General features: G+C 40.8%; 1 protein-coding gene across 1 annotated transcript in view; it reads left to right on the top strand.

Annotated features, from left to right (window-relative positions):
* tpo (thyroid peroxidase) overlaps nt 1–17,691 on the top strand; it is an 88,786-nt gene extending 71,095 nt beyond the window's left edge. The window contains exon 14 of the mRNA XM_063071325.1: nt 17,454–17,691. Within this exon, the coding sequence (XP_062927395.1) occupies nt 17,454–17,461 (8 nt within the window). The 3' untranslated portion in view covers nt 17,462–17,691. The remainder of the gene's footprint in view (nt 1–17,453) is intronic.
* The last annotated feature ends 1,535 nt before the right edge of the window (nt 17,692–19,226 follow it).

Genomic DNA, 19,226 nt, shown 5'->3' with positions numbered 1-19,226 from the left:
ACATTTTGTGTGTTGCAATTATTCATGCTTTTAATCTTTTAAACTCTTAAGGGTAAACACGATAATCACACCTCAATTTATTGCTTCTGCCTTATCAGGCGTGTAATCATGTAATGTATTTTTTTGGGTGGGAAGGTAATCTCTGTTCCATTCTCCCTGTATGTTTGCATTTCCTACACCATATTCTATTATCGACTCTGAAATCATATTTTGGAGTGTTTTTTTTATTGTTTGTCCTGCAATGTAAAGTCCTACCACAATCACAAAGTTCTTCCAGCACTTCTGTCATTGTACAATTTTGATAATGTTATCTACAACAAACAAATAATTAGGATCCTATTATCAAATAATTTGTCCCAATTGATGGCACACTTTCTACAAACATATGCAAAGCGTTTGCCATGATGCCAAATCCTTCCATTCTTGAATACAGAGATTCCAGCTTAACTGATATTTGCATCCTCAGTTATTCCCCAGAAAGTCAGTTGGGAAGAACTTATCTTCTCAAATCCAGCTGTCCAGGTAAACATTTCCAAGTACTGTACTAGTGTTGCTGCTTTTTATCCACATTGTGAATTAGATTAGGTATATTATCAGCTCTGGATTGGACAATTTGACGATGTGTACCATGTCTTTTTGTTGTAGTTTTGTGGCATAGACTGAGGCTGTTAGGTTCCAATGTGAACAGCTTGCCTTAAATAAGTTGGCTTTGGCAAACGTTACTGTTCTACTCTTCAAAGGATCATTTATTATCAACGTATACAATGCAGAACTGTTCTAATGTAAAATGCAAATTATACAATTCATCACAAGGTGTCCAGAGGTCAGTCAGCTTCTATAAATATAAATAGTCAATGTTTCGAGCTGAGACCCTCCATCATGACTGAAGAGGATGGGGAAGAAGCTAGAATAAGAAGATGAGGGAGGGAAAGGAGTATAAGCTAGTACGTGATAGGTGAAACCAGGTAAGGGGGAAGGTGGGATGAAGTAACCAGCTGGATGGTGATAGGTGGAAAAGGTAAAGGGCTGAAAAGGAAAGAATCTGATGGGAGAAGACAGTGGACCAAGTGAGAAAGGAAAGAATGGTGGGGCGGGGGGCACCAGAGGGAGGTGATGGGTAGGGGACGAGAAAAACAGGTGTAAGAGCGTAACCTGAATGGGGAATGGAAAAAGAGAGAAGTGAAAGGGGAAGAAATTACCAAAAGTTAGAAAAATCAATGTTCATCCCATCAGGCTGATGCCTACCCAGATGGAATATCAAGTCATGCACCTCCAACCTGAGTGTGGCCTCATCGTGGCAATAGAGGAGGCTATGGACGGATGTTTCAGAATGGGAATGAGAAGCTGAATTGAAGTGGTCACCAACAAGTCCCGCCTTTTAGATGGAGTGAAGGTGCTTGAAGCGATCCCTCAGTCTATGTCGGGTCTCACCAGGAGCACTAGGTACAACAGACAACCCCAGCAGACTCCCAGGTCAATTATCGCCTCACCTGGAATTGTTTGAATCCCTGAATAGTGATGAGGGAGAGGTATAAGGGTAGGACTGGCATTTGTCCAGCGTTCAGGGATAAGTGCCAGGAGGGAGATCAATGGAGAGCGATGAATGGACAATGGGGTCACATAGAGAGTGATCTAGGTGGAAAGTGAACATCCCTCTGGCTTCTTCACCTTTCACCTCCAGTCCTGATGAAAATCTATTTAGATGCTGTCTAGCCTGCTGAGTTCCTCCGGCACTTTACATTTGTTTTTCATGATTTATGGCATCTGCAGAATTCTTTGTTTATTCAATTTATCAGGAGCTACTGCTTCTTCCAAGGGACTTCATAGCTCAGGGTTTAGAACACTGGTCTTATGAACCAGCAGTTGTGCATTTATACCTAACAGGGGCCAAAATATTTTTTTGGTTGGTGCCAAGACAGCGTGGCAATTAGCATGATGCTATTACAGGTCGGAGCATTCTGGAGTTTGGAATTCAATTCCAGCGTCATTTTGTAAGGAGTCTCCACTTATTCTCCCCACGGAAGGCATACATGTTCGCCGGGTACTCCGATTTCCCTCCACCGGAATTGCAAATTGTCCCAAGATTAGGTTTGGGTTAATTGGGTTTGTCACGGGGTTGCTGGGGCAGCACGGCTGGAGGAGATAGAAAGGCCTACTCCATGCTGTATTGTAAGACCATAAATCCATAAGATATAGGAGCAGACTTTCTGACAGCACCTTATTTGTATCCTTCTTTCTGTATAGATTCCAGCTTTACCTCAGCCTCATTTTTGTGCCTGAGTTCTGCCTGTTGCTACATGGGGTGATTGATAAGTTCGTGGCCTAAGTTAGAAGGAGTCAATTTTAGAAAACCTAGCACACTTATTTTGCAACATAATCCCCTCCTACATTTACATTCTTAGTCCATGGTTGTGGAGTATACTGATCTTGGATCTCCAGAAAGTGCCCACAGATTGATAAGTTCGTGGTCTAAGATAGATGGAGATGAGTTACACAGCTCTCGTTACATGCACATGCAGTTCAACTCTTTGAGTGATTATGCAGAACTCATCTCCTTCTACCTTAGGCCATGAACTTATCAATCACACCTCGTATAGAATATTCTCACTCAGCCTAACCATAAGGCCATGAACTTATCAATCACACCTCGTATAGAATATTCTCACTCAGCCTAACCATAGTAATGGCTTTCTCCAGTGTGAGATTTGCCTGCAACTGAATTCTCTCTGCCTATGTGGTGTCTAGCAGCCCAATAACAATCCTATCTCTAATGAGCTCATCTCTCAGATTTCCATATACACAGTTGTCTGACGGGGCATACAATGCTGTGATGAAGTCATGAGTTGAATTTTGCCTTCTCATATATCATATTTCACTTCCATATAAAATTATCTTTGAATTTGTCCTGCACTGTTTTGTACTCCTTTTTCTGACTATCTGTCAGTCCTAATCTACCCATGATATCTTTTGTTTTGTCACCCATGCAATATATTTGTGTTCTTTCTTAATGCTCTTCTGAAGACCTGAGTGAGACTGCTTGCAACCCTAAATCTCTCAAAATGTCTGAGTCATCTCTCAAAGTCCCCAGGTTTAGAGAAATCAAATGTCTTAGGGTGCTTTATTAGGCAAGTAGGTGTAGGTACTGCAGGTATTTTCTCCATTTTCCCATTTATTTGTTCATTTGTTATTTTATTTACTTGGACTACAAAAGTTATCTTTCCTTCCCTGAGAGTTTGACTGACTTCTCTGTTGTGTCTGTGTTTCTGTGCATGTCCCCAGGCTAGTAGCCCACAGAATATTACAACATATCCATTTTTGGGTGTTGCTTGAAGGCATTGCTTAGCAACCCTGGTCCTTTCTCAGCTCATGCCTCATGTTGCATACAGTTAGCAAACTAGCATAGGCAGTTCAGATTGGTACGTCTTTGGATTTTTTTCATAGATGCAGTATATGTGAACAAGAACAGTCTTACTGTAAATTCCTTCTTGTTGGGAATCTCACTTGGTCTTTAGCACTGATCAACCACTTCTGGCACAATGCTGTGTTCACTTTTGTGGGGAAGTACAGAACACACCAGGACACCAGAACGCAGGTCTCAACTGAACTTTATCGATAACCCTGCTTGTACAGTATGGAACTCATGCCATGTTGGAGTAGCTAACTGAGTGTCATGCGGGTATCATTATCAACTCCCACTACGTTGCTTATCAAATATCTATCTACCTTTGCCTTAAAACATTCAAAGGCTTGTGCTTCGAGAATCCTTTGAGAGTTTCTTCAAGAACTCATGGTACCTTAAGAGAAAATCTTTCATTTCATTCCTGTCTTAAATGGGCAATAATTTATTTTTAAATTGTCAATCTTCATACTGCCACCTCACAAAGTTAAATATTCTCTCTACATTAACCGAGTGTAGTATCTCAGGAACTTCAAATTTTATCCATGTACCCTCTCATTCTTCTGAATTCCAGTGGATATAAGACTAACCCATCCAATCTTTCCTAATATGACAAATCATTGTTCCAAACATTAATCCTGGTACTATTAATTGTTTCATAGAAAGAAAGGAACAAATCCTGCCCAACAAAGAATATACTTTAACCAATTGTCTGTCCTCAAAATTCCATTAGTTCCACAATGTCCGAATGTTTATGTTGATGGTGAATAAATCATTGAGGGCAAGGCTCTTGCTTCTTGCTACCATTTTGATGAGCAAAATATTTTGTGAATAACATTATGAGGATGTTAAATTTCCTAATGAAACTTCATTATGTTAATCTGCATCAAGGGACATCCTGTAAATCTAATCAAAAACCATGGATGGTTGAAGTATATTAGGAAATTGAATCACTAAATCTATTAATCTGGGACTTGCATAGCTCGAATATAAGCTGGTTGAAATTATTGGTCGATTTATGGTCATGTTTAGTGGAACTTTACCCATTAGGTTGAGTAATAAAGGGAGCATAGGAATGTTTCTTACTGTTTTTCAGTGCATAGCTGTAGTGAGCAGGCCATCTGGCTGAACCTCTGCTGCCAATACATACCCAGAAACCGATGCCCATTGCCATCAGGTAGGTTATTTAAAAAAAGGCAATATAAATTGGTTGACTAAACAAACAGGTTTGTTTCTGAAAAGAGATAGAATTGTGGTATGTTTTCTGAAAGCAGTTTTCTTCACCACTTGATTTCTCAAAGTAGAGGCAGTCTTTTGGTATGTGTCAGCTTTGTGATGTATTGCAATTTGTTTAATATTAATTGTCAGCATTATGTACCAGATACAAATTCAAATATGCATTGGTTTATTCTGTTTGCTTGCAGTAGTAAAATTCTGATAAGAAACATTTTCCATTTATTTAGCATTATTAATATTTTGTTACAGGTATGAAGAAACACCAAATGAGTTTTTGATTAATGTGCATTTTCAACACATATAACGCTCTAACTTCCATATAAACACAATGACGTAATTTATATATCTAGATTACCCTAGAACAGGATATTTTTAAAAAATCTATTTTTAAATCTGATTTAATTTAATTATAAATTCAAATTTACAAAACAAATAAGAAAACTGGAAATACTCATGTATAATATAAATTTTACCCTGTTTCTAGAATACTTGTCACTTCCCTTGATATATTTTCTCTGAGATCATTTCCACCTCCTGAAGAAGATATGAATGCTGTCAATCAACTTACTAAACTGATAATGTGAGCTTTGCTATTTTTGCACCAACACTCGACCATTAATTGCAAATAAATTCATGGGACCATTAAAACAATGCTGATTGGAAAATTTAGGCCATTAACTCAAGTCTGCAGGCGTTTGACAATTTCACCATGCTGCTTAGAAGAGCAGTTTTCCCATTCATTTCAGGAGAAATCAATGCCTGAACCAATGCACAAAGGTGAAAATCATTTGAAAAAAATAACATGGCCATGAACGAATTTTCCTAATTTTTATCCATAAAGAGGTCTGGTGGTAGGCAGTATTATTAACTCTTTGTTCATATTTGGTAATATTTTATAATGCCAATCTCATGTATCTGTGATATAGCAGACATTACGAACAAAATAAACAGTAGATAACAATAGCGTTGCAATTAAATTAAAATTAATAAACTGTATATGCTTGAAATCTGAAATAGAGCATAGAAACATTGAAAACCTACAGCACAATACAGGCCCTTCGGTCCACAAAGCTGTGCCGAACACGTCTTTACCTGAGAACTACCTCGGCTTACCCGTAACCCTCTATTTCTCTAAGCTCCATGTACCTATCCAGGAGTCTCTTAAAAGACCTTATCGTTTCCGCCTCCACCACTGCTGCCGGCAGCCCATTCCATGTATTCACCACTCATTGCGTAAAGAACTTATCCCTGACATCTTCTCTGTTCCTACTTCTAAGCACCTTAAAACTGTGCCCTCTCGTGCTAGCCACTTCAGCTCTGGGAAAAAGCCTCTGACTATCCACATGATCAATGCCTCTCATTATCTTGTGCACCTAAATCAAAGCATAAAAAGCTAATAATATCCAGCAGTTAGACAGACTTTATGGAAATAGAAACATGTTTCAGATTTAAAATGCTTGTTTGAAATGGAAAGCAAAGAAAGCTTGTTCTGAATAAGGGTCATTGAACTGAAACAGTCAGATAGCAATGAAGTCAGACAGCACAGAAACAGGCCCATCAGCCCAAATGGTCCATGCTGACCAAGATTCCCATCTAAACTAATCACATTTTCCCTCAGTTGATCCATATCCCTTTAAATTGTAAACTTTGTTTCTCATTCCATGGACACTGCCTGTCCTGCTGCATGTTTGTCACTTTACAGTTATTCTAGACTCACAGCAGTCAAATGTCATGTTCAGATTGGGGACAATGGTATTAGTATATTACCGCTCTGGGTGTAGTGTTTTATAACACAGTCTAACATGAACATTTGCTCTGATATTTATTAAGTAACAGACACAAAATGCTGGATGTAGTCACTAGGCCGAGTAGCATCTATGGAGAGGGAATAAATCATAAGAACACAAAATATAGGAGCAGAATTAGGCCATTTGGCCCATTGTGTCTGCTCTACCATATCATTATGGCTGATTTATTATCTCTCTCAACCCCATTCTCCTGCTTCTCCCCATAACCTTTGACACCCTTACTAACCAAGAGCCTATCAACCTCCGTTCCAGATATATTCAATTACTTGGCCTCCACTGCCATATGTGGCAATGAATTCCACAGATTCACTACCCCCTGCCTAAAGAAGTTCATTCTCAACTCTGTTCTAGGTCGATGTTCTTCTATTCTGAGGCTGTGCCCTCTGGTTTTAGAACCCCTCCCCCCCCATCATAGGAAACGTCCTCTTCACATCCACTCTGCAGAGGCCTTTCAGTATTCAATAGGTTTCAAGGAGAAACACCATTCATTCTTCTAAACTCCAGTGAGTACAGGCCCAGAGACATTAAATCCTTCTCATATATTAACCCTTTAATTCACTAATTCTTGCAAACCTCCTCTGGACTCTCTGCAGCACATCTTTTCTTACATAAGGGGTTCAAAACTGCTCACAATACTCCAAGTGTGGTCAGACCAATGCCTTATCATCACATGCTTGCTCTTATATTCTAGTCTTCTCAAAATGAATGCTAATCTTGCATTTGCCCTCCTAACCAACTACTCAACGTGCAATTTAATATTTGGGGAATCTTGCACAAAGATTCCCAAGTCCCGTTGCACCCCTGATTTCTGAATTTTCTCCCTGTTAAGAGAATAGTCTCTGCCTTCACTTCTTCTACCAAAGTGCACTACCATACACTTCCCCACACTATATTTTATCTGACACTTTTTTGCCCATTCAATCTATTTGTCTAAGTATTTCTGCAGACTCCTTCCTTCCTCAACACTATCTGCTAAACAGTTGACATTTCAGGCCAGTACCTTTCATCAGGACTGGTAAAGAAGGGGAAAGAATCCAGAATAAGAAGATGGGTACAGAGGAAGGTGTACAAGCTTGCAGGTAATATATGAAACCAGGTGAGTAGTCAGGTGGGTAGATTGTGGAGAGGTTATGAAGATAGTACCTGAGAGGTGATAAGTGGAAAAGAAGGACTGAAGAGGAAGGAATCTGAGAGGAAAGGACAGTAGACCATGGAATATGGGGGTGGAGAACGGTCAGAAGGAGATGATGGGCAGGTAAGGAGAAGAGAAGGGCTGAGCCAAAATGGGAAATAGTAAAAGAGAGAAGGGGCAGGGGAAGAAATTACTGGAAGTTAGAGAAATCAATCTTAATGCCACCTGGTTGGGGTCTGTCCAGGTGGAATAGGAAATGTGACCCTGATGCTTATTTCCTTTTTCACATGAGTTTATTCCAGCTATTAAAACAAAAACACTCACCAACTTGTGGGCACTTAGCTTCAAAACTGATAAATTCACCTAGCACAACTCAACATAAAACAAATCACATCAATGTATGCATAAAAGGAAAGATGCTTACAATCCTGTAACGAAAACAGAAAATGTGACAATTATTCTCACTGTTTTCCTTTTATATGTTTATTGTCATGCCTTTCACATCTTTAGTTTCACAGCAAGTAAGTTATCTCCAAGGGTAGTTACTTTTGCTATTGACTTTTCTGATAGCCAGTTTGTACACAATAAATTCCGAAAAGTGGAATAGTCAGTGTAGCTCAGAAAGGCTCAGTGGAGGCATAGTTAATAAGGTAGAAGCTCTGGAAGAAACTAACCATGAAAAGACGGTGTGAAAAGAAATAAAAAATCAGGGTTATGAGAAGGCAATGAATGTAAAATAAGTCTAATTTTATGGACTATCTATATATCAGTACATGGAGCTCATTGAGGTTTGATTAGAACAAGTTGTCATAATAGCAATTACTGAAACACGGGCACAGCAATGTTTAGCTTGGGAATTAAATACTCTGAATTATAAGACCTTTAAGAGGGGCAGCAAAGAATGAAAGTGAGGAGAGATAGCAGCCTAATTAGGGAAAATATCACTGATTTTTTGTAACACAGTAAAGCATCATTCTTATCTTTGAAAGGGCAAACAAGCTCATATCAAGGCTCGTTCTCAGATTTTGAGCACAAACATGTAGACTGTGTTAGGGATCATTCTGGTGTTATAACATTATGGATAGCATAATTATGTACACAATTTAACTTCCAATTGACACGTTGTGGCTAGTGAGTCCAATCATTCTTATTCTGTCCAATTGAAACTCCATGGGAAAGCCAATAGATGAATGTTCCTGCTGTTAGGATGTTATTAAAGATGTATCCTTTTCACTTAATGCACAGTTCAGTTCAGATCTGTTTTGTCACCTAACCACTCTGGTTGGTTGTGTATTCATTTAATATCCTCCTCTTTATAACCTTACTAAATTGAACTATGTAGATTATTTCTCCACTCTTTCAATTTCTGTCAACTTATATTCTGTTGCTCTTTTTGCTTTGTGATCAGCACATTCCCTTTCTGCTCCTCACTCTCCCCTCTCTGGAGTGCCCCTAATTTAAGTGATGCAGGTAGCTGCACTGCTTCTTACAGTTCATGTCTACGTGTTGCCCCTAGCCATAGGACCTCCTGGATGTTGCACGCAGATTTTCCCACCTCCTATCCCTGCCTACCAGGCTTGCTGCCTTTCTGTTGTCTGCTCGGTGAATTATACATGTTCACTGTCCCTGTTTTGTCCGTGTTATTCCTACCTTTTCAGGAACTATAACACCTTCCTTATTCAGTGCACCTATCCCCAGGACAGTACCCTAACACCCAAAACTCCACAGGAAGCTGCACTCCCTCTACTTCAAGTACTTGAGGCTCACTCCCTGCACTGATAATGTAAATCAGCTTTCTAATTGTGGGTAAGGGTAGATCAGTTATTGACATTGAAGACCCTGTGTCCACTAACCTTTCTCAATGCTGGGTCTCCTAATAAACCTTTTGTGTATATTGTGGATGATCACCACTGACCATGGAGGTTGATTGTCCTCACCAGCTCTATGATCTGCTTAGCAGTCAGATTGATCAGAGAAGGCACTGCTGTGGTTTCTGCCTGTTTTGATGAATGACTCTCACACCTCTTCTCCTTCAACACTACCTTCAACCGTGGCCTGAGAGGCCACAGCAGTAACAAATAATCTTCTTTACTCTTCTTAGCCTATTCCGGCCATGCCTTTGATAGGTGCGCCGATTGTTGGCACACAAAGCAAGTCCTCTATGTCTTCACAGCAGTAACTTTTACCACAGAAAATTTACAAATTCTCTTCCTACTCTGCTGGTCTATCCCCCCCAGCCCATGATACTATTGCTGAGTAGGTCTTCCCACTACTATGCCCAACTCTAAAACTTCCTGGTAGGGTGGGTTCAAGCCTGCCTTCAGTGTTTTTCAGAAAGACTGGATCATCTCTCCATGGACTGTCCAGCCCTGAGTATTCCCCGTATGCTCAATATTTAAGCTCTGCATAATCCATGGTGATCTTATCATCTCTTAGAACCACTGACATTATCATTCCATAGTTACTCTCACCTCCCCTTTCTCCCTTAAACTAGCAATACCTTTTCTCATTACTAGCACAGCCACTAGTTGCCATGTACTACCCAGCACACTTCCTGGGCTATAGTGTCCCACATGTTCCTCATTCATTTAGCTTTCACTAATACTGCACATGTACATCTTCTGAGTGTATCTGGTGAATTTCATTCACCTCAAGCTTACAATAAAATTCTGCATTCGCACAAACTGTGAGGACAATTCAGACAGGATGTTCCGCTTCTCCCCAGGGATGAAGGGCTTAAGCACGGTACTAAACAGGGTCATGGGGTGGCTGGGGTCATCAGCATTCTCTAGCTGCCATTGTTCGACCTCATCCCAACAGATATATCTGTGCATACCTCTTCCTCACATACCTCCACACTGATTTCCATATTAAACGAACGACGAGGGAAGGATAAAAATAAAATATTATATACTTAAGATCCAAGAGCATGTACTTTGCCACTGAACATGATGCCTTTTGTATTCCCTTTCATTTTAAACTCTGTTACCCCAAAGTTTTAAACTTATTCTTCACACACACAAACAAGTATACTTCTATACATTTTCCTGAATGAGTGTACACGCACCCCTCCGCTGACTGAAAAAATTAATAACCACCTTTTGCAAGTGGTGTCCTTGTCTCACCAAATATACCTGTACAGTATGATAGCTGATCTCTCTCTCTCTCTCTCTCTGTCACACACACACACACACACACACACACACACACACACACACACACAATCACACTCACACTACAAATTTATATCTACCTGTTTAGCTCTCCACTGTGTTTGTTGATACTTGTGATTCCATTGTTATTGACTTGAATAGAATATTTACCCTCTTTGTAGTGATGTTTTGTATTTCTTCAGCACAAAGATAGCTGACTGAACTGAGCCACATGGAAACAGTAACTGGGAAATATAAAAGTCTTTATTCATACAACAAACCTCCAGAAGAGAGAGTCCAGGAGAAATATGCTTCCTGACATAATCTTTCACACTTCTTCAGCAAAAAACTACTTACTACAGTTTCAATTCATATAAGCTCATACTTAATTTGAACATTTTGAATATACTCGGGTAAATTTACGGCATTACATATTTACAATATCTCAACTAGCAGAAACCTTTTGAATGTTTAATATTGGTGTCTGTTCCAAAAACCAGTCACCCAAAATATACTCTTCTTATTACATTGAGGACATATATACAGAAATGTGTCATAAAAAGCCAGTAACATCTTGGAGGATCCCACCCACCCTGCTCATGGACTGCTTATCCCACTCCTATCGTGGAGGAGGCTATGTAGCAACAACAGCAGGACCACCAGACGTAAAAACAATTATTTCACCAAGCAGCAAAGCTGATCAACACTCCCATCCACTAACCCTCCTCTCTACTCCTCCACCACCATTGCTTTATCATTTCCTGTCAGAGTTATCTTATGTACTGATACTCCTGTGACTAGTGTCACTTTATGAATGTACAATCAAGCTATGTATATATATATTATGTATTCATATTATATTTTTGTTATTATTGTGTTCTGTATCTTACTGTGTTTACTTTTGTGCTTGCATCAGATCTGGAGTAACAATTAAAGTTCAGAGTTCAAAGTAAATTTGTTATCAAAGTACATATATAGTATATCACCATATATAACACTGAGATTCATTTTCCTGTGGGCATACTCAATCAATGAAAGCCCCTACCAACTTGGCCATTCAACCGGTGTGCAAAAGACAACAATCTGTGCAAATACAAAAAGAAAGGCATAATAATAATAATAAATAAATAAATAAATAAATAAGCAGGAAATGTCAAGAATATGAGATGATGAATCCTTAAAAGTGAGCCCATAGGTTCTGGGAACATTTCAATGATGGGGCAAGTGATGTTGAGTGAAGAAATCCCCTTTGGCTCAAGTCCCTATTGGCGGAGGGGTAATAACTGTTCCTGAGTCTGGTGGTGAGAGTCCTGAGGCTCCTGTACCTTTGTCCTGATGGCAGCAGCCAGTCGAGAGTATGACCTGGATGTTGGGGAGGGAGGTGGTAGGGGGTCTTGATGATGGATGCTACTTTCCCGTGACAACGCTTTATATAGATGTGCTCAACGGTGGCAAAGGCTTTATCCATGATAGACTGGGCCATGTCAATTACTTTTTATAGCATTTTCTGTTCAAGGGCATTGGTGTTTCCATACCAAGTTGTAATGCAGCCAGTCAATATACTCTCCACTACACATCTAGAGAAGTTTGTCAAAGTTTTAGATGTCATGCCAGATCGCTGCAAACTTCTGAGGCAGTAGAGCCTCTGATGTGCTTTCTTTTTAATTGTACTTATGCGCTGGTCCCAGGACAGGTCCTCTGAAATAATAACACCCAGGAATTTAAAGTTGCTAACCCTCTCCACCTCTGATCCTCCACTGAGGACTGGTTCTGAGTTCTTCCTCCTGAAATCAAAAATCAGCTCTTGGTCTTACGGACATTAAGTAAAAGATTGTTGCTCCCTCCTAAATGCTGATTTGTCACCACCTTTGATTTGACCTATGCCAGTGGTGAATTATTTCATTCTCATTTACACTTGTAAACTGGAATTATCATTAATCAATGTTGAATCTTGAAAATTGTGTACAGGTTTTATTTCCTGAAGATTGGTACTCATTGCATAACGCATAATTATGCTATTCATATTGCCATAACTCCAGAATGATTCCTAACAGATTCTACACCACCAGTGTTCTCTCCAATTCTCTTTGAAAATAAGTGTGAAGAGTTGCATTATGCAAAGACAAAACAAGTTGGACTTTCACAGTCAATGGTAGGGCTGTGGGGAGTGTTGTAAAAGAGAAGGCCCTTGCAGTTAAGGTAGATAATTCCCTGAAGAGGATGTCACAGTGACATAAAATGATAAAGAAGGCTTTTGGCATGCTGGCCTCCATCTGTCAAGCATTGTAAAAATGGTTGGGATGTTATGTTCCAGTTGTACAAGACATTAGTGAGGCCCCACTTCGAGTAGACAACTCAAGTCGCATCCTCTTGCTACTGCTTATAATGATTCCAGCAGGTGCCCTGTCACCCCTGACACACTGCCAATTCTTTCTAACTCTGATCAGCCAAAACAAGATTTTCAAGGTAGTTGGTCACATCTTTTACAACTAATCTAATCTATTTTGCATGCAACTCCAAGGCAAAGTAAATAAGACTAACTATGAATGATAACATAAGATTATAAGGCAAACAGGAAGGAGCTTAAGAAGGAAATCTATGCTCGGTGTCAGATGTGGGAGGTCCGGGAGTCTCCCAGCCTCCCGGACGGCTATATCTGTACCCAATGTTTCGAGCTGCAGCTCCTAAGGGACCCAGTTAGGGAACTGGAGATGCTGCTTGATGACATTCGTCTGGCCAGGGAGAGCGAGGAGGTGATAGAAAGGAGTTAATGGCAGGTGGTCACACCGGGGCCACAGGAGACAGACAATTGGGTCACAGTCAGGAGACGGAAGGGGAAGAGTCAGGTACTAGAGAGTAACCATGTGGCTGTACCCCTTGATAATAAGTACTCCTGTTTGAGTACTGTTGGGGGGGACAACCTACCTGGGGGAAGCAACAGTGGCCGTGCCTCTGGCACAGAGTCCGGCCCAGTGGCTCAGAAGGGTAGGGAAAGGAAGAGGAATGCAGTAGTGATAGGGGACTCTATTGTTAGGGGGTTCAGACAGACCATTCTGTGGATGCAAGAAAGAAACTCAGATAGTAGTTTGCCTCCCAGGTGCCAGGGTCCGGGATGTTTCAGATCGCATCCAAAATGTCCTGCAGAGGGAGGGAGAACAGCCAGAGGTCGTAGTACATATTGGTACCAATGACATAGGTAGGAAAAGGGAAGAGGTCCTGAAAAGAGACTACAGGGAGTTAGGAAGGAAATTGAGAAGCAGGACCGCAAAGGTAGTAATCTCGAGATTACTGCCTGTGCCACGCACCGTGAGTGTAGGAATAGAATGAGGTGGAGGATAAATGCATGGCTGTGGGATTGGAGCAGGGTGCAGGGATTCAGATTTCTGGATCATTGGGACCTCTTTTGGGGCAAGTGAGACCTGTACAAAAAGGATGGGTTGCACTTTAATAGTCATAGTCATAGTCATACTTTATTGATTCCGAGGGAAATTGGTTTCCATTACAGTTGCACCATAGATAATTAAATAGTAATAAAACCATAAATATGTTTGTAATTAAATAGTAATATGTAATTATGTCAGGAAATAAGTCCAGGACCAGCCTACTGGCTCAGAGTGTCTGACCCTCCAAGGGAGGAGTTATAAAGTTTGATGGCCACAGGCAGGAATGACTTCTTATGATGCTCTGTGTTGCATCTCGGTGGAATGAATCTCTGGCTGAATGTACTCCTGTGCCCAACCAATTCATTATGTAGTGGATGGGAGACATTGTCCAAGCCCAGGGGGACCAATATCCTGGCGGGGAGGTTTGCTCAGGCTACTGGGGAGAGTTTAAGCTAGAATTGTTGGGGGGGGCGTGGGAACTGAACTGAAGAGACTGGGGAAGAGGTGGTTGGCTCACAAATAGAGAAAGCTTGTAGACAGTGCGAGAGGGAGGATAGGCAGGTGATAGAGGAGGGACGCGCTCAGACTGACAGTTTGAGATGTGTCTATTTTAACAGTGTATCTTTTGGCGTTGTCTGTCTATGTAATGAAAATAGCAGTGGACATTGTGGGTTAGCGTTGTATTTTTCAGTTGAAAAGCACGCATTTGACGCTGATTGCGGGATTGGTGCGTGATTCATGCTGTGGGTCGGATGCTCTGTTGGTTTGTTTGTTTATGCTCTGTGTAGCCCGGGTTGTCTCTGGTGCTGTTGACACTGTCACAGTTCACTTCTATATTAGATCTATCAATTGCTGTGCTTGTGAATCAACAGAGGCATTTATAGTAGGCAAATAATGCTTGAAACTGACTTTTGAACGCCATGCGTCTGGCCTTGCGAATACATATTAACATATAGTACATCCCTCAGCACCATCACTGAATAATTCAGCCCCACTGTAGCATCAGCAAGAAAAAATCTCTGGCGCTGCCAGTGACGTGAAAGAATAGGACCTATCAAGTGTGACAGTGGAAAAGTGTGTATGGAACGGGAGGAAATAGCAGAGGTACTTAATGAATACTTTACTTGAGTATTCACAATGGAAAAGGATCTTGGTGATTGTATTGATGACTTGCAGCAGACTGAAAAGCTTGAGCATGTAGATATTAAGAACGAGGATGTGCTGGAGCCTTTGGAAAGCATCAAGTTGGATAAGTCGCTGGGACCAGATAAGATGTACCCCAGGCTACTGTGGGAGGCGAGGGAGGAGATTGCTGAGCCTCTGGCGATGATCTTTGCATCATCAATGGGGACAGAGAGGTTCCGGAGGACTGGAGAGTTGCGGATGTTGTTCCTTTATTCAAGATATGGAGTAGAGATAGTCCAGGAAATTATAGACCACAGAGTCTTACTTCAGTGGTTGGTAAGTTGATAGAGAAGATCCTGAGAGGCAGGATTTATGAACATTTGCAGAGGTATAATACGATTAAGTATAGTCAATATGGCTTTGTCAAGGGCAGGTCGTGCCTTACGAGCCTGCTTGAATTTTTTGAGGATGTGACTAAACACATTGATGAAGGAAGAGCAGTACATGGAGTATATATGGACTTCAGCAAGGCATTTGATAAGGTACCCCATGCAAGGCTTATTGAGAAAGTAAGGAGACATGGGATCCAAGGGAACATTGCTTTGTGGATCCAGAACTGGCTTACCCACAGAAGGCAAAGAGTGGTTGTAAACGGGTCATTTTCTGCATGGAGGTCAATGACCAGTGGTGTGCCTCAGGGATCTGCTCTGGGACCCTTACTCTTCGTGATTTTTATAAATGACCTGGATGAGGAAGTGGCGGGATGGTCTAGTAAGCTTGCTGATGCCACAAAGGTTGGGGGTGTTGTGGATAGTGTGGAGGGCTGTCAGAGGTTACAACAGGACATTGATAGAATGCAAAACTGGGTTGAGAAGTGGCAGATGGTGTTCAACCCAGATAAGTGTGAGGTGGTTCACTTTGGTAGGTCAAATATGATGGCAGAATATAGTATTAATGGTAAGACTCTTGGCAGTGTGGAGGATCAGAAGGATCTTGGGGTCTGAGTCCATAGGACGCTCAGAGCAGCTGCACAGGTAGACTGTGCTTAATAAGTCATACGGTGTATTGGCCTTCATCAATCACGGAATTGAATTTTGGAGCCGAGAGGTAATGTTGCAGCTATATAGGATCCTGGTCAGACCCCACTAGGAGTACTGTGCTCAGTTCTGGTTGCCTCACTACAGGAAGGATGTGGAAGCCATAGAAAGGGTGCAGAGGAGATTTACAAGGATGTTGCCTGGATTGGGGAGCATGCCTTATGAGAACAGGTTGAGTGAACTCGGCTTTTTCTCCTTGGAGCTACGGAGGATGAGAGGTGACCTGATAGAAGTGTATGAGATGATGAGAGGCATTGATCGTGTGAATAGGCAGAGGCATTTTCCCAGGGCTAAAATGGCTGCCACAAGAGGACACAGGTTTAAGCTGCTAGGGAATAGGTACAGAGGAGGTGTCAGAGGTAAGTTGTTTTTTTTTACGCAGAGAGTGGTGAGTGAGTGGAATGGGTTGCCTGCAACGGTGGTGGAGGCGGATAGGATAGGTTCTTCTAAAAGACTTTTGGATAAGTAGATGGAGCTTAGAAAAATAGATGGCTATGGTAACCCTAGTAACTTTTATGGTAGGGACATATTTGGCACAACTTTGTGGGCCAAAGGGCCTGTATTGTGCCATAGGTTTTCTATGTTTCTATAACATAAGAAACTGAAAGATTATCAATATTAGGGTTATATTAAAATAGTCATTGTTAGTTGGAATTGCTATTGAGCACTTGCTAACTTGAGAAAGTTTCCATACTGTTCATCATGGCCACCAGAAGATCAACACAAACATTTACTGACAACCGAATGGAAGGAATATTGCCAGCAATGGTAATACCAAGCTTCAATTTAGTGGTTAGTACTGTATGACTACCGTTTTGACTCAAGTAAGAGCAAAATAATTTGGGAGGAAACAAAGGAATGCATACAGAAATTTTAAAATATAATGAATGCTACATTTCTTTAATTTTATTTGATTATCTACTTCATTTTGGCTCTGTGCATTTCTCTTTTTAATGCAGTGTATGACAAAGTACTGTTGTGTTATATTACGCACTTGTATATATCATGACTGCTTTGTGCCCTATTGTCTGGTCTTCTATAATCATCTGAATAGTAATCTTATTTAACATTTCTTGCTTTCTGCACTCTAAAAGTGACTGAAATTTCTCTTCCATCATTGCAGTCAAGTAATCTCAAAGGAACCTTTCCTGGAGCAAATGGATGAAAGAAACCTGAAGAAATGTGATTGGATGGGGATAATTGATGAGAAGATTGCCAAAATCAAAGCTTCTAAGAACAATGATCAGGACTGGAAAGTTTAACAGGAAGATGGAACTTTATGACAGCTGTTTGAGTCAATATCATTGCAGAGTTTAGAATAAAACAGAAATATCAAAATTATTTCTAACATAAATTTTAGGAATAGAAAGGAAATGGCTTAATTCAATACTTCTGTGAGAACACCTTATTTGCCTTGGACTGTCAAATAGACCACAACATATTTACTTTTATGGTGAAGTATGAATGAGATAGATTGAGAAAAACAATTCCATAGCAAAAAATATAGTTCAAGCTTTCCTATTAAATTATTAGCAAATATAAGCAGTGACTATGGTTTATTTGCTGGCATGACAAGTGAAACCTTTCATCAATTTTCTCTGTACTTAACACAAGCAATGGATAAAAACATCACAGTACTGTTTTCAATTCTTCAAATGTCATTTTGACTTCAGTGCTGGATTTTTATTGACAGAGTGGAGACATGCAAATAATTATAGCTTCTGGAGCTATCAAATAAGGTCAATATTTGCCTAATACATGTTTATTTTAATATGAGCAAAATAACCATTAAAAAAACTTTTGATCTGTGAATGACCTTTTTTTCTTGTATTTAGTCAGACTAGATTCTAGACCATTTGTTATCCATATATATCTGGAATGGAATGGAATTGACTTTATTTCTTACATCCTTCACATAAATGAGGAGTGAAAATCTTTACGTTATGTCTCCATCTAAATGTGCAATGAACAATCATAGTAATTTATAATAAATAGAACAGTCAATGTAATATAGAACACACTCAAATCAGCGTGAGTTAATCAGTCTGATGGTCTGGTGGAAGAAGCAGCCTTTTGGTCCTAGCTTTTATGATGTGGTACCGCTTCCCGGATGGTAGCAGATGGAATAGATTGTGATTGGGTTGACTGACTCGCGTCCCCAATGCTCCTACAGGCCCTTTTTACACACCTGTCCTTGTAAATGTCCTGAATCTTGGGAAGTTCACAACTACAGATGCGCTGGCCTGTCTGCACCACTCTCTGCAGGGCCCTGTGATTAAGGGAGATACAGTTCCTATACCTGGCAGTGATGCAGCCAGTCAGGATGCTCTCATTTGTGTCCCTGTAGAAAGTTCTTAGGATCTGGGGGCCCATACCAAACTTCCTCAACCATCTGAGCTGCCTTTTTCACCACACAGCTGGCGTGTACAGACCACATGAGGTCCTCGGTGATGTGGATGCCGAGGAACTTAAAGCTATTTACCCCCTCAACCCCAGATCCATTGATGTCAATGGGGGTTAGCCCATCTCCATTCCTCCTGTAATCCACAACCAGCTCCTTTGCTTTTACGACATTGAGGGAGAGGCTGTTTTCTTGACACCACTGTGTCAGAAATCACTTCCTCCCTGTAGGCCACCTTGCTATTGTTTGAGATTAGGCCAATCAATGTAGTGTCGTCGGCAAATTTAATTAACAGATTAGAGCTGTGGGTGGTGATACAGTCATGGGTGTACAGGGAGTAAAGGAGGGGACTCAGTATGCAGCCCTGAGAGGCTCCTGTACTGAGAGTCAGAGGGTTGAAGGTGAGGGAGTCCACTCTTATAACCTGCTGGCGATCTGACAAGAAGTCCAAAATCCAGCTGCACTGGCAGGGTCAAGGCCAAGGTCTCTGAGCTT

This window comes from Mobula hypostoma, chromosome 2 (genome assembly GCF_963921235.1).
Source record: "Mobula hypostoma chromosome 2, sMobHyp1.1, whole genome shotgun sequence".
Taxonomy (NCBI): Eukaryota; Metazoa; Chordata; class Chondrichthyes; order Myliobatiformes; family Myliobatidae; genus Mobula; species Mobula hypostoma.
The sequence above is the reverse complement of the archived record's forward strand: the minus strand, read 5'-3'. Positions and strand labels throughout refer to the sequence as shown.